Source organism: Trachemys scripta, chromosome 5 (assembly GCF_013100865.1).
Source record: "Trachemys scripta elegans isolate TJP31775 chromosome 5, CAS_Tse_1.0, whole genome shotgun sequence".
NCBI classification, from domain to species: Eukaryota; Metazoa; Chordata; order Testudines; family Emydidae; genus Trachemys; species Trachemys scripta.
Window position 1 is genome coordinate 23,746,921 of NC_048302.1, and position 16,309 is coordinate 23,763,229.

At 40.6% G+C, this 16,309-nt stretch overlaps 1 protein-coding gene across 8 annotated transcripts in view; it reads right to left on the minus strand.

Moving 5' to 3' along the window:
* PTPN13 (protein tyrosine phosphatase non-receptor type 13) overlaps positions 1-16,309 on the minus strand; it is a 146,742-nt gene that overhangs the window by 45,444 nt on the left and 84,989 nt on the right. For 7 of the 8 annotated variants that reach the window (XM_034771553.1, XM_034771554.1, XM_034771555.1 and 4 more), the window contains exons 9-18: positions 13,887-14,109; positions 11,561-11,635; positions 11,278-11,452; positions 9,879-10,032; positions 9,595-9,733; positions 8,903-9,055; positions 7,151-7,333; positions 5,033-5,195; positions 559-964; positions 288-385 (exon numbers count right to left, since the gene is read on the minus strand). In XM_034771553.1, coding sequence (XP_034627444.1) covers positions 288-385; positions 559-964; positions 5,033-5,195; positions 7,151-7,333; positions 8,903-9,055; positions 9,595-9,733; positions 9,879-10,032; positions 11,278-11,452; positions 11,561-11,635; positions 13,887-14,109 — 1,769 coding nt within the window. The remainder of the gene's footprint in view (positions 1-287; positions 386-558; positions 965-5,032; positions 5,196-7,150; positions 7,334-8,902; positions 9,056-9,594; positions 9,734-9,878; positions 10,033-11,277; positions 11,453-11,560; positions 11,636-13,886; positions 14,110-16,309) is intronic. The other variant, XM_034771548.1, reaches the window with a different exon arrangement.

A 16,309-nucleotide genomic window follows, 5' to 3' on the forward strand; every position in this document is an offset into this window, starting at 1 on the left:
AAGACAAAAATCCACAGAGGAACTGATGTTCCCAAATGACAGAATTGGGAGAAGTTCTTTGGAACTTCACTCACTATTTGCACACAGGTTTGTTATTTTTATGAAAAGGGGATTTTTTTATTTGTTAAAACATTTTGATTGTAAAAAGAAAAACCTACGCAAGCCAGTAGCGAACAGTTCCCTAGCAGAACACTGAAGAAACCTGATACCCTGTACATTAAAGCCTTACATCAGAGAATACTCTAGAGTTTAGTTAGCAAATAAAATAATACTTTTTCCGTGCTGACCTACAACATAAGCTTGACCAGTATCTTCAATGGATGATGAGTCTGATTCATTTTTCCTCCTTTCAAGGCTTCTATTTAAACCTGCAAGAGATTTTGAACTAAACAGGATGGGGAAAGAAATGGAAGGCGGGAGGGAGGGAGGAAGAGGGGAGAAGTCAATGTAATAAAATAATAGTATAAATAATAAATGTGGTAGAAATGAAAACTGATGTAAAAATGTAGCTGCCTTGCATAAAAAGACAAAGCTCTGGGAAGTGAGAGTGATTCTTACTTGTTCAGTTTCATTGCTCCAACATCAGATTTTGGCGTCTGTTGAAAGATTCTTCCTATCAGCTCCTCCATTTTCCGTGGGGAGGAATTCACAGCGGTGAGAACATTTTTCCGATGGGGGTAAATAGAGATCTGGCTCTGACTCAGATCATGAAATGATTTGCTCATGGCTCTGGGTCTTTCTTCCCATGAAGCTTTCTCATTCTTCTCTTTGGAGCAGCCAGGAAGTGGTTGAAAAAGTGACAGCTCAGAGCAAGAGAGTCGCTTCAGAATTTCAGCTTGAACTGACAAAGGTCGGAGCTTGTTCAACGTACTGCTGGCCAGACTGCCTGTACTGATTGCACGTCCCATGTTAAATCCTTTAACAGACTCAGCTTGAAGGTTCAGACTCCTGAATGATGCTCTCTCTGCAAGGAAACAGGACTGATTTACATGAATTATAATCCTGTAGTACACTTTTTCTTTTAATTTAACATCTGCTGGTGTGATATATTTAAAACTAGTGGACATGGGGCATTTTTTAACAGTAGCTTTTTCAGTAGAAGTGGACTGTATGTATGACTAACATGGCCTGGAATATCTAGCTCAGAGAGAATGGCTTGGATTTAATAACAGTATGCTGACCTCAGCTTAGTCTACACTTGAGTCAATTCCACAAAACCACACAATATTTCTCCTGAATTTCACTAGACGACTGAGATCTGCACTGCCATCAGTGCACAAGAGTTTTAATACTGTGTTGGTTGAAATCCCGCCAAAGGCCTAGCTAAGTATCCATGAGTTTAGATGCCTTTTCAAAACTCTACTCAACATTTCGGGGATCTCTCCTGTTCAAAACCTCCCAATAAGTCTCCAAATCTCTTTCCCCATCAGGCTTCTCACCATCCCTCAGCGTTGTCCTTGAAAATCCTTGACTCTTTTGCAACAACTGACTCTGGCACTTTGCCCCTCTCTCCCAGCAATCATTCAGCTAATCCTTGGATTTTACAATTTTCCTATAACCGGTTCCTCTACCACTGAAGTCCCTCTTGCAGGGTCCAGGAGGTTTGGCAGCCTCTCTTCTGGACGTGTGCCATTGCTATCAGGTTTCTCACTCTTTGGGATGTCCCCAATTGGAGAAGCCCCAAAGTGCTTTGACATAGAATAGAACACATGTGTTGCTTGGAGCCCAGCAGTGCTCTGTAGACAATGTTGATTCCTGTAACAGGATTCTCTCAGTAAGGGGTGGGGGCGGGGGGGAAGCACTGAGGTCTGGAAGCTAGGCAGAAAGAGAATAGTTAAATAAAGTCAGCTGATCAGAGCCCATTACAGACCCAGAAGTTCTGGATTCAATTCAGAAGAAAGACTGAGATTCACCCATCCTTAATTTACATATGCCACTACAATTCATGTTCACAGATGGGAAATAAGATGCTTAAGAACAGAGAGAAACTTAGCTTATACGATTCCAACGCTGCACGATTTGATGGGAAAACCCTGTTTCTCAATTGGTACAGTACACCCATTAAATATTATTATTAAAGTATCATGGTCACCATTTAAAGTCTATTTGGCAACAGTTACCACACAACAGTGGTATCCGAGATACCACAGTTTCCTCTGATTCTTAGAACATGACGTAACTGTGATAATAATTTAGCATTCTCTCTACAAAGTATGCAGGCAAACAAGGAAAGATTTATTTATCCAAGGCACAACTGGCAAGTTTTTAAGGAGAACCACTGTGCACATACATTTTTCTTAAAATGGTCTGGTACCTGCTGCTCCAAGATCTCCCCTAGTGTTTATTCCGCGTTTTGGTGGATCTCCTTGGAGAAGAACTATTCAAATAGCTGCAAACTTCACATCATGTCCTCTCATTCTGCCAGCCCGGTGTAGGTCTTTCCAAAAATCTTGCTAAGACTCTTAAATGCTTACATGCGCTCTAATCAAGTCTTCTGTCTCTCTTTTCCCCCAGGCTAAATGTACTCAACTGCGTGAAGTCTTTCCTCATAAGACTGACTTAATCCTTAACTAATCTGTGCAGTCCTTCTATGCACTCTTTCAAGAATTTGAATCTCCAATCTTTAAATTTGTGCCCAGTATGGTACTCAATATTCCAAGTGTACTCTTACAAAGGTTACATAAAAGAAACCATTATGTCTCGATTTATAAATAATCTCCCTTCTTATGCATCGTAAGACCTTGTTAGCTGCCTTTTTATTTTTGGCAGCCATCACACACTGAACTCTTTCCTTTGAGCTATTGTCTCCCCCGACTTTCTCAGCAAGAATGATGTTCAAGGGATTTTGTGTTCTCCTAAAGCATGATCTTACATTTACACTAAAATCCCATGCACCCTAGTCTTCTGCTTGCCTCCTGCAGCAAGTGAATAACGGTCACAGTATGCTACACTCCTCATTTGTTTTGTCACTTCTCAAATCTATCAATAAATCATCTGTTTTAATAGCAGACAGCAATTGAGGAAACCCACTTGCACCCATCATCCAGGGGCAGTGTGTGTGTGTCCTTTTTTATTCTTATTCTTCATACAAATTAGCTGGTTGCAATTAATTTAGCTAGGTCAAGTACTGATGCCAGGACCTTTATCTTACTACGTTCCCATGAGATACTTTATTAAATACTTTGCTACACCCAAGATACATGTCAACTGCTCTCCTTTTAGACATCATACATTGTACTTCCAAGAAATGGGTCATAGCCTCATTCAAATCCTTATTTATAACCTCCCAGCTGCCTGTGCCCATGGAACATTGTCTAATGAGTTAGTATCATCTATTAGAGTTAGTATCATCTCTTGTTAATTTATACTATTAACCCTCCCCCACAACTAAGGATGTACACTTTTTAATATAGGCACGTTGTGCTGTTATTACAGTCACCCATGTGTTCTTTCTCCCCCATTCTGCTGAGTTCTACATCCACCCGTTAGGTCTTGTTCCCTATGTAGATTGTAAGGTCTTTGGGACGGGGACTCTTAGTTTATGTTTGTACTGAGCCCAGCATATTGGAGTGGAGATCCTGATGGAAGATTCTGTGCACCCCGGCTATCTAAGGAATATTATTAATAATAATAATACTGCACTACTTGGTTTATTTACGTTGTGGTTGTTTCATTTTAAACTGTATGTTGTTTAACATCTCTCTACAACTTTTTGGATATTACTGTATACATTTTTCTATTAATTCTGTAGGGAATACAGGCTGGGCAATCACTTTAAAGGAGTCTACCAAAACACATTAATAGTTCCATTGTGAAACTGTGGAGGAAAGCATGCTTTTCCCCCTACATTAGTTTCATTTTTGAACAAATGGAATTCTCTTAGAAACTTAATTTACTTCTTGCTCAGAATTGATGGATGAACTCCCAGGCCTCTGAATTCGCAGAAGGCTGCTGTGCACATAAGCAAAACAAATCTATTAGTCTCCAGACTCCCATAACAAAACACAAGCTGTGTGTGTAAAAGTCGCTGAGTCTGGCTGGGCAAGAAAGCCTTGCATGCAATGTCTTCTGTGCTTTCTAGAATAAACTGACATTGAGTTAGAATATGGCTCAAGGGACTTGAGTCATTTTGTTCCATTTCTTTATGCTAAATGGTCTGCAGTGTCTGATAGAACAGAAAAGCTGCACAGTTGCCGTGGTCAATTCTCTCTTTCATCGGAGATCAGCATTTCTACAGCAATGGGGCCAGACTCTGATCTCAGTTAGACCAGTGTAAATCTGCAATACAGCAATTGGCTGTATAGGAGAGATGTCTCTGCAGACTGACTGAAATGTAAAACGAAGTAAGAATGAACAAAACAGACTGAAAAAAATACCACCTTGGGGGCTCTATAAAAAAGCCAGCGGACCAACCAGGCTGCATTCCAGGTAGAAGTCAAATAAACACTGCTTATCTATTTCAAGGAGGAAAGCATTGTTCAATCCAATTTAAGTTACTAATCTACAAAGGAATCTTTTTCTCGTATTTTAACCACTCACATTAAGATTAATTGGCAACTACTTTCTGAAGGAACCAACTCACACTGAGATAGTACTTTTTTTGATGGTTGATTATAAGTTTTAATTAGCATATAGATTAGACACCCCACTGCTTAAGAGATGTGGTGTTATGAACTGCTTCCCCTCCCGTTTGCATTCACATGGAGCACCTCTCTGATCTGCAATCACACATCCCGGTTGTGGCAACTACTGAAATTGCTCAAATGAAAAAGTAGTAATAGGAAAGTATTTTTAGCTTTCTTTTACACAAACGCAGTGGCTGGAAGCAAGGAGAGCCAGCACCATGTGACTAGCCAGCTCTCTTCAGATCACAGCTTGAGAACTGCTGACCTACTATACTTTCCTTAGAATATAGATCCTCCAAATGTAGCACATGTATGGGGCTCAATGGAATTACTACAGTACTGGCACCATTTTTTTCATATAAATATAGACAGCTATCATTCTTAAGAAAGAAAACCACAGTCCTTACCAATGTCCTGAGTGTCTTGGTTGCTCTGTCTGGTTCTCATCTGTAGCTGGAATTTGTGCTGGGAAGAGCAGAGGTGCAGGAGGTATTGGCAAGTCTTACTAGTGTCAGTTTGGAATGCATGCTTTATACCATCTGACACATTCTGCAGAGTTATTTTCTTTTTCTAGAAGATGAAAAATAGGTAATAAAAATGTTGCTGTTTTTCAGCCTTGAGAGAATATAACATGTTTCTGTGCAAACAGGTGTCTGAAAATAAGGCTTACTAAAGCAAATTGCATTAACTGGATGAATTTTTAACATATAGACAATTGTATCCATTTAAAATAATGTTAGATTTACACAGTGACATTCCTGCATCAAAAACCACTATACAGTAGTATCTCAACCAGCCCAAAACATATTCAATTCACTGCTTACTGTTGGGTCAGCAACAAACTAACAGCAGCAGTTTCTACCTGAATTTGTAGGGTGGAATTCTGAAAAAACCCCCAGGGGAATTACAAACTCATCTGCCATTGAAAGTCCATGGAAGCTGGATGCCTAAATCCCTTTGGTAATTATAAAAATCTTAGCAAAATCACTAAAAAAAAAAAAAAAGATGTGCTCTTAACCTGAGTTAGCTAACTTGAGATAAAACTTTAGTGAAGGCAAAGCAGTTTGTAGTTTTCACAGAAGTTAGTAGGTTGCATTAAAGACTTCTCCTCTTTGTCTGTTGAAATACTAGCGCTTGAAATTCCAAACCTATCAACACTTACTTAACCCATTAGATCATCTGAAAGTTACCCGACTGAGTGGGGTGTTTGCTAATATTGTCCTGATTAAGCATCAGCTATTGTCATTCATTATCATTTAGCTAAATTGCTCCTGGAAACATCATAACCATAAAGCAGCATAAGTGGCATTCCTAAGTTTGTGGAGTACCGTGTATTTGTCCCTCAGCCCACTACCTTGAAATTCTTCCTCTGGCTCCACTCAGCAGGCTGTATCCCATCCTGTACGCACTCTGGGAGGAGTGGCTATGGCCATAACAAGCGGGCAGGCTTTCTCCCTGTCTTCAGGATGGATTCTTGCCTTTATTTGGAAGAACTTCCCTTTGAGTGCAGGGAAACAACACTCCCTGGGAACAAGATGCTGCTTGTAAAGGGCTAAGTGAGCCCAGAGTTCCCTTCAGAGTGAGGAAGGGGAACTTGCCATTCCAACCCCGAAGATCCTGTTGCCAGCTCGGTTGGAGTGGGGTTACAAGTGCACTCCTCCCTTACCTGGCAAACCCTGGAGGACAGAGATGAGTCAGCCACTCCCAGAAAACAATGGAAAGGAAAGGAACAGATCCCTAAGTGGTATTCCAGGGCCAGAAGAGGGTTGGGAAAAGTTGTGGGGAGGTGTTTACGGGGCCTTTGGGAGAGCTGAGGTGCTGGGAAGATTAGAGGGACACAGGGACAATGGTGTGTCGGAGCTGGGTGGTGAGATGGGAGTTATGGGAGAAATTGAGGTTTGGGGGACCACACGGCATTGGAGTTAGGAGGAGCTATGCTAGGAACTCAGATGGCATTGGAGGCTAAAGGGAGAGAGCAGTGGCTGGGGAGTGAGCTGAAACAGGTTTGGAAGGGAGACACAAGTGAGGGGACTGGGATGAGCTGCATGTGGGGGAGTAGAGAGAAGGGGATGATCACAACAGGTGATGGAATTGGAGGCAGCAGAGGGCACCTGCAGGTGAAGGATAAACATGCCGAGATGGGTCCCAGAGTGGGGAAGTTAAGCAGCAAAAGGGTGAGATTGGAAGGCAGGGAGGTGCTTAACTGTAATTCCTCATGAAAGCACAATTTCCTTTTGGAACGGCGTTATGTTACTATAAATCCAATGGAGAGTAGGGAGCAAATCTCAAAATTCACAAGAAAAGGTGGCGGCAGGCCCCTGAGCTGTGCTGAGTTTGGAGCGCCTGTGACGTATGGGCCTAGTAACTCAGAACCTTAAACAGCAGAACCCATGAGTTAACCCCATGGAGGTGGAACTCCAGCTCCACAAAAGAAATGTACAGATCACACTGCAAAATGCCCAATACACACACACATACACACATAAATATGAACACAAAGCTAAAAACCAGATATATAGACTTACGCTAAAGGATATTTTCTTTGTTTCTCTCCATGGGAAGCGAAGTACGGGTGTGCGGACTCCATTGTGAACTTCGAAAATAAGAACTCCCTTGGAACACACTCCCAGCAGGATTCCAGTTTGGGATTTCTTCTCAGGCAACACCCGATGAAAATGAACGCCGTATTCTGTCAGCCTCTGGCACATCTACATAGAGGCATGTTTGTGAGACTATGAAGTTAAGGATGTTAGAAAAATCTACAGTGATACTGACAAGTTAAAAAAAATCATATGGTCACACTTTACATTGAGGTTCAATTCATAGAGGATTTATAGATGTTATAAACATGTTACAGACATGAGCAGTATGTGTGGTAGATAGTTGTGAGCACATCGGTAGAAGGTGTTCTAAATGGCTATAAACTATGGTAATACGCAATCTATAATAATTCACCAACTGGTTATTTAAAAAAATTATTAAAGATTTATTAAACTATTTACAAGTGGAATATTAACACAAAGTTTTAACAGTCACATTTACTCTTATTTATGTTTCTAACACTGCTCTGGATTATTTGAAGTGAGGTGGAGCCAAATCTTTACACCCCACTGGAGGTTTTAAAGTTTGAAGAAGTCTGTCTCCCCCCCCCCGCCATAGGTTAAACAAATCCTGTGATGATGAGAGGATTTGGGCAAACATCTAAAGATCTCTATGCAGATCAAGGACATGAATCTTCTCTGATATGCTTGACTGAATGCAACCTGGAAATCCCTTTGCTACAATTTTAATCCTTCCTGGTGACAGATAACTTCCCAAAATATGACAGCCTTGAATTAGGAGCTCCCGTCACATCCCATTTTCCTAATCTGCATGCAGATCAAATTTTGTTACTTTTTTTTCTGTTTGCAGTTTTCAGTGACACTTTCTAATGCTAAATGTTTGTCTTGCCTATGTTCCTTTAACCAATAGTGTACTGGTGTATTGTAAGACTACTGAACATTCATTTAGGAGTCAATACTGTTCCCATTGAAGTCAATGGTAAAACACTGATCCACTTCAGTGATGCAGGACTGGGCCCTTATAGCAGAAGTAGCAGCAAACTGTGTAGTTAAGTTTCCAAAATTGTTTCCTTTCTAAACTATCATAAAATATGCAGATGGCTGTATTCAATCTGTCATCGGTCAAACACAGATTAATGTGTATGTTAATATGTACTACTAGCTAGCTTAAAGGTGATCTGCAAAGGAAAGGAAAGAAAAAAATTGGAGTTAAATGCCTGTGAGATATTTTTAATGCTCCCTGCTTCACTGAAGGTGTCCTGAAAGACACCATACTCTAGGATATCCTAGACATGGATAGTAGGAGTTGCAATAAGACTTTGGTTATTTGCAATATCACGATCTGGGAAACCTTTAGTCAACAAATTAGGACAAAGGTGATTTCAGAGAGGAGGAAATATATAAACTAAGAGTTTCCTTTATAATCGTACAATGATCAGATTCTTTAATATCTGATGACATTTTCGTAATGCACCCAATGAAACAGCTGAAGAAAGAACATTAAAAGCTTATCATGTACAATTTCCTTTTCTCCCTTTTAATAATTGTATCTTTTAAGCGATCCTCTTAACTTTTGCCCCTTGCCAACGCTGTTTTAGAAGAGTAACTATTTTCCTTTGTTCTCCATTTCAATTCCAGGCTTTTTATCTATCCCATGCTCCTTCTACAGGGAATCTCACATGAACACAAGAGAACTCAAGAGCTGTTATGACTTACCTTCAAAAATTCTATCTCTGTTTCTTTTTCAGAAGCACCCACATAAGTGCTATGCAGTTTGGGCAGCTCCTCTTTGACGTAGGATAGGTCTAGTTTCTCCATCACTCTAGCTGGTAGGTAATGTTCTAGTCTAAAATAGGACATGCCATGCACCTATAAAGTGAAGCATTTTTATTCTTCATATGTTATCATAAGAACAACAATCTTTTGTGTGTAAAGATAGGCTTCAGCTAAAACCATGGATCTGAACTTTCAGACAGACTGGGGGGAAGGAGCTCAGTCTCTGAACCCAGAGTTAGAGCTAAATGTCATTTTTGGCCCTTCTCTCTATTCTACTATTACTAAGACACTGGGTTTGAGCCAACATCCATGAAATGGCCAAACTACAATGCTGGATCCAAACCGCCAAACATTGGAAGGGACAATGGGTTCAACATCCAGATCCGTATCTGAATTCTTCGGCACAGGTTCAACATTCAGACCTGAAATTCTATGGCTGAGGCCCATCTCTGCATGAAAGCACATCTATGTTCTCTCTCCACTAGACTTCAAACAGCGTAACAATTACAAACAGCAGATCAATTGAACTCCCAAAGAACTGGAACATATTCAGCCCTGAACTATACCACAGAGCAAGTGCAGTAATTGAATAGCACAAATAGCAGTTGATCATAGATGAATGTACATCCTACCTCAGCCTGGTAATCTCCATACTCAGCCTGCAGGGCCAGAGATGCTAGCAGTAAAGCTGTCTCGTCATCACAATGCATCCTTTCCTCCAGGAGATCTTTCCGTAGCTGTAGATAATACTGGTGACATGTCAGAGTGTGCCTGGAGGGAAAACAACACACAATATTGCTCCTTTCAGCAAAGCTTCTAACATTGTACACATAGAACCTGAAGTGGGGGGAGGAAATTAAAGATAGAGAGGGACTCTATTAAGAAGATGATGAGAAAATAATGTTCAGCTACTCACTGTATAAGACTGACATCATCCACGAAAAACTTAACGCGAAAGAACAAGGTGAAGTTGATTGTGGCTTTGCTCTTTTTTTTGGGTTCCTCTTTCCATCCTTCCGGAGCAACTTTAGTTAGTTTTAAGTCAGGATCAACAAAGAAAAATTCATTGTCTGTAACATGAGTAAGAGGAAAGCATTTTCATAAACAGACACTTTCTCCGGCTGCAGAATTAAGATCAGCTTTACAATTTTGCAGTTTATTCTTGATGGTTAATATTCTATCAACTAGCAGAGAATTATAATACACAATAAAATGAGCTGAATGAATGGCGCAGTGGTTAGTAAGGAGAAAAAGTCTTTCACCATTTAAAACTCAACCCAGGATGTAGAGACAAGTATTTCTCTTCATGATGGCTATATGGTGGCCTACATGAAATGAGTTTGGAGGTCTTCATCCATTTCCTTGTGGTCAGAAAATTACATTACCAAACCCAACACCCCTGGTATGTACTGGAAATTTTCAGTTTGCTCCCTAGCTTAAATGTATGGAAGAGACTATAATAAGTAAAAGCCTTAACACACTGCATAGGACTGGTTGGAACCCTGAATTCCTGTTCTGTGGGAAATTCCAGAAGTTAAAATAATCATTCCGAATGAGCATTCCACAGAGTGGGAATTCCAAAATTTCAGTTAGAAAAAGTCTAAACTATATTTCACTTTCTCTACATGTTTCCCAGACTCCCCACGCAATATGGAACCTGCCAGTCCACAAGGTGGGGCGACAGGCAACTTGGGGAGTCAGAAGCCTAGAAGTCCCTTGGAAACCTTTCTGTCAATTTTGGCAAAATCAATTTTCTGAATCAGCATTTTCCTTTGGAAAGCTCTTCTGTTGGAAAATTTCTGATCAGCTCTTATACTGAATCACTAAGGGCTCAGTGCTGCCACCTGTATATTGACTAATACCTCTCTACACAAGTAGCCCTACTGATGTCAGTGGGAATACTTGCATTGTAAGGTTTTGCTAAGAAAGAGTAATGTTAGCAAAAGTATTTTGTAACAGAGTATTTTGATCAGACCCAAAGCCATCTCCAAGAGGTCCCTATTGACCAGAAACATACAAAGTGAAAGACAACTTGGAGGACAGAAGAAAATGCAAAGTAACAAAGATAAAGGGCCACCCTGATTCTCTTATTGTTCTTCAGGTTGTGTAATACCATACTAATTTAAGCAAATGGATCTATTCATGGAGCAAGGTAAGGGTGGCAGAGCCTGACCCTAAATCAATGGATTTATCATAAATGATTGCTCTGGTTTCCCATCCATCTCAAATCTTCCTTTGCCAGTCTCCAACACAGCATATTTAGCCAACCCGAGTAATTTTATACCTCCCCAGTTAAATTAAAACATTGTTCTTACCTTTTAGGCTAGCCAAGCCAAACAAGTGATGCTCCACTAAACCAACATGGGCTACCACCATATCAAAAACATCTTTGCAAATAGTTTTGGTATCACAGGTCAGCTCCAGCCTCTGCCCACTTAAAAGCATTATGTTTACTTTCCGCCTGGTATCCTCATTCTTCCCTTTCTTTGTCTGCATTTTGTGAAATAAAGTATCAGACCAGTCACATGTGTCATAAAGATGTATTAATGGTTTAATATATTCCTACTACAAATTATTGATGAATAGACCATTTCTTACCAAGATTGACTTTGGTAGATCCAAGGAGATGAATGGCTCAATGGTCATTTTCACAAACTCGGGGCCAAAGAAATTCTGCAAATCACAGAAGTCTGAATTAACTCTTTGTGTTTCTAAAGCCAGAGACTGAGAAGTAATTAATTCTTAAAAGGTGAACTGGAAAGTTGAAATGAACACTGATTTAAACCCAGAAGTGTACGCTGAATTGTTCCCAGCAGCCTGGTTAGTTGGAAGAATTGAACTGTATCCATGTGACCTAAGTTACGTTGGCTGCTATGGCAAAAATATTTCCTGCACAATATTATTTACATATTTCAATATGACACACAGCTAATTTACTCCTATGTGCAAGAGTGAACCTGCTGCCATATCATCTTCAGATAGCCATGTCTGATGTCTCAGATGTCTAATCTGACATTCTCTGACACAGTTAAAAACTTCAACAGTCCCATTCCACCAGTGACGTGCATCATTCACAGGCTTAGTTTTATTAAACCATCCTTCAGTTAGACTTAAAAAAAAATAAAATAAAATAAAAAAACTACATTCGCACACATAGCATATGGAATGCACATGAGCTAACAAAAACCCTGATGCAACCTAAGGCTCTGATCCTGCAGTGCTGTTCTGCACAGGTTGACCCCTGTGCCGGAGTGAATCCTCACTGAAGCGAATGAGGCTCAAAGATCTACCTTGTGCAGACCAGCCTGTAGGACTGGGATGTAAGTGTCATCACTGCAGGAGTTTCAAAAACACGACAGAATCTGGCTTATAGTTAAGTAAACTAAATAACTTTACCTGAGTTCAAAGCTGCACCAAGTTCTCAGTCCAGTTAAAGCAGGACACTGGTTAACTTCACTACTTCTAGAATATGCCAACTTCCCTGTTCTCTTTAGGAAGTCACACAGGGGTTTGTCTTTTGAGGGGGGAGGGAAATACCTGGAAGCCTGAGGTTTTACCTGCTAACATACAATATTCTCTGGAAGTATTTAATATAAATGCCTACATGGTAGCTCATTTAGAAAAGCAAAGCATTTGTGCAGTTTAGATCCTATATGAACGACTTGGCAAAGTGCTGTGGGTCAAAGAGAGACACGGAGGGGACATTATCCTGGGTCATGAACAGGAGCCAGGATGGCCTAAGAGCAGTTTTATTTTTTTAAGCTGATGCAGTTCAGGGCACACAGTAGCAGAGGGCCTCAGACTGACTCCTCCTATCATCAGGCACTCTATTTGCATGTCTGAGTCTCCTCCTCTCTTCCAACCCTGAGACCCTGCCTGCATTTCAAGATGGCAGGGGAAGGGCCTGAACTCAAGAAGAGAAAGAGAAACTTGTACAGGGACTCAGTGATGGGCTGGCCTATGGCTGTGTGCCAAGAGGCCAGCAGAATCCCCCAGGCCCCTCTTCTCCTTGGTAGGCCCCCTCTTACAACCTGCTGGGGACAGAGAGAACCAAATCCTGTTACAAGGGCAGAAGTTGCTGTTGTTTTCAGGTCAACCTCCCTGGCCTGGTGAGGGACAGGGGAAAAGATTTCCTGGGCCTGTTGGGGAAAGTAAGAATCTACAGAATGACTAGGGTGAGCGAGAAAAGCGTGTATGGAGTGAAGATGAGATTCAATTAACAGGTGACTGGAGAACCAACAGAGAAAATGGATTCCAGAACCCAACAGGTAGTGGCCCCAATTAGTTCCACTATTTAGTTCCCCATTTAGTTCCAGCATCCAGAGAGTTTGAATGGAAAGAAGCATTTCTCACCATTATAAATCATGAATGGTAACTGGCTGGGGGGAGTGGGTAGGGGACGAAGGGGAGGAACTGTAATTAAGATGGGAATGGCTGAGATGCCTACTGGTGTCAAAGCCAGACACAGTTGTCCTGTTTGCTTAATAATCTCTGTGCTGTTTGAACACATAGCATATGGAATGCCCATAAAAATTATTGAAAAAAGCAGAGCGTACCAGGACAGTAGGAATGAACATCCCAATAAATTGCTTGTAGTGCTATTTGGCAGTGAAGTAGTGAACAGCTGTGACATTTAAGTGGTGAAGATTTGTTTTCGAATAAAACAATAAACTAAAAAGGTCCTTTGATGCTGTTTTAGGATGCATGGGTACAGAATCCGCAAGGCTTACACGAGGGTGTTCTTTCCAATCAGAAAAAACAGCCAACTTTATATTTATTTTGTGAATGGCAGCTTCGATTCTGGACAAACAGAAATGACTTTGGAACTCTAAACACCATAGACTTGAATTTCAGTCTTTAAAATAAGTTGAGGCAATGCTCCACTGAAACAAATATTAGGAGTGCAAATATGTTAAAATGTTACCCTCAGTTTTCTTTGGGTCATGGCTGTTTCCAACGCTATCTCTCTCAGAGGGTCTCTAGTGATGTCCAGCATTGATGTCCTACTCAGGTCTCCTGGATAGAGGCTTAGTCGAGACTGCCTAAGGGCCATTCTAGCCTGCAGCTGTATCATTTCCTCTTCTTGACGCTTTAACATTATTTCTTGGCTTATCAGGTTGCCTTCAGGTGCTGCTTCATACTGCCTACTTAGTTGGAGGGGAGGAAAAAGATACAGTTATGATTAAAATACAGTTAAGCACTAAGACACCATGGTGATGGGTACAGAGTAAGAACCTAGATGAGACAAAGCAGGAAATCTGTAGTGTAGTGTAATTATTTTTTGTGACATTTATTTATTCAGCCACTGAGGAGTTAAGGCAGAGTATTCCTGGACTGAAACAGCCTACAGAAATATATTAATATAGAAAATAACAGGAATACTCCAAGTTTCCACCACTGTTTGTCATTTATTGTATGGGAATAAATGTGCAATTGCAGTCTCTCTACCAAAAACACAATGCCACCAAAAAACAACGAATCTACAGCTGGAAAAAAAACCTAACAGTGTTCTGAAAAAGATCAGACCTCTCTTTCCAGCAAGAGGAATGGATAAGTATGCTTTAAAATCTGGCATTTAAAAGTATCTGGAATGCATAAACTAGACAGCATTTAATAGTCTTACATAATACTTCCAACTATATTTCTGTAGCAAGTCTCTATTAATTACTTAGATGGGACTGTAAGACGAAACATCTTTGCCTGAATCAGATACAGTTCAAAACATTCGGCATTCAGATTCCTGTAAAACGTCGTATTTTAACATTGCTCACTCTGCTGGAAAGGGAGATCTTGTCTTTTAAAATCCGATAAGTCAATCTTGCCCTTTTGTTGGCTTTTGGTAATGTCTATATAACAAAGAGTCTGGGGGGGAAAAAAAGACATTTCTCTTAAGTGGTATTTGTGAAAGATTCAATGCCTCCCACGCATTTGAGGGCAGAGAAAGCTCTGAATCAAGTACTCTGGCCATCCAAGGAGCCTGCCAGGAAAAAGAGGAAAGAACTACTTTTCTTAAGTCAAAAAACAAAAACAAACCCCAAACCACCCAAAACACAAAAACAAAACAAGAACGAAGTCATCACAAGAAGGAAAAATATACTTTTTTGGGCAAAAGCTATTTTCAAGACTTCTTTATACATCAAAAAAGGGCACAAATATACTTGATTTCTTCTTTTTTGCAGGCTGCTTACTCAGAAGGAATCAAATGTGTGTGGTATATATACTTGGGACCCACAGCCAGGACATTTCCATTGGTGAAAAGCACCCCACCTGCTCCCTCGGCTGGGAAGGGAAAGTCCTATAGCAGATAAAAAGTCTGCTGGGACTGGTCCCTGCGTGGGTGCAAATGAATGCATTTCCCTCCAAAGGTATGTCTACACTGAAAATTAAGGTGTAATTGTAGTGCAGGTAGGCAAATCTAGCTAGCACAGGTAACAATAGTAGTGAAGATATAATGGCAAAGGCTTCAGCACTGATTGGCTGCCCCAGTACAAGCCAGGGACCCTGTGTATATACTTGGGTTGCTAGCCCATGCCGCTGCGTCTTCTCTGCTATCTCACTCATGCTAGCTAGATTAAAGCTAGCACCGGTTTAACTACCCAGACTATAATTACACCTTACATCTGCGCTGTAGACATACCCGGTCCCCAAGAGAGCTCCCTGAGGCACATTGCCTCCTGATGCTCTTGCTGGGGCACCAACCAATCTCTTGGATGCCATAATTTCACTCATTCTCCAGTCCCGCAAGCAGTTCCTAGCCAAAACAGGGAAGCCAAGTCCTGACGTTCAACACATACGAAGCGCGGGGGGGGGGGGGGGGGGGGGCAGGCAAAAAAACCCCCCCCCAAAAATATCCACACTCACTCACTCTCTCCTCTTCAGGCCATCTTTATAGATCATAAAGCAAATAAAAAGCATGCTCACAACATCTTTTTTTTTAATCTTTGAGAATCATCTTTAAATTTGAAGGGATGGAGGAGGTCAGAGAGCTTTGTATACTTCTAAAAGAAACTCTTGTTAGCTTTACATGTATGTCAATTGTTACTAAACACTAGGTGATGGGTATCATAGAAATAAATCATCTTAACAGTTACATACCACAACGAATTATGAATTCAGTTAATTACACCTTTGTGAAACTGTAGTTAAGGTTTTCCATTATTATTTACTACTATCAAGGGTAAACACATGTCATAAAAATACAGTCTTTCACACTAAAATCTGATTTACAGCCTTCTAAGGCAAGAAAAGAATATTGTTGTACATATTTAGACTTAAAAAATTAATTGTTAGATCTAAAAAGCAGACGTATTTAGAACAGATAAAACCAGCTAAACAGATGGTGCATGT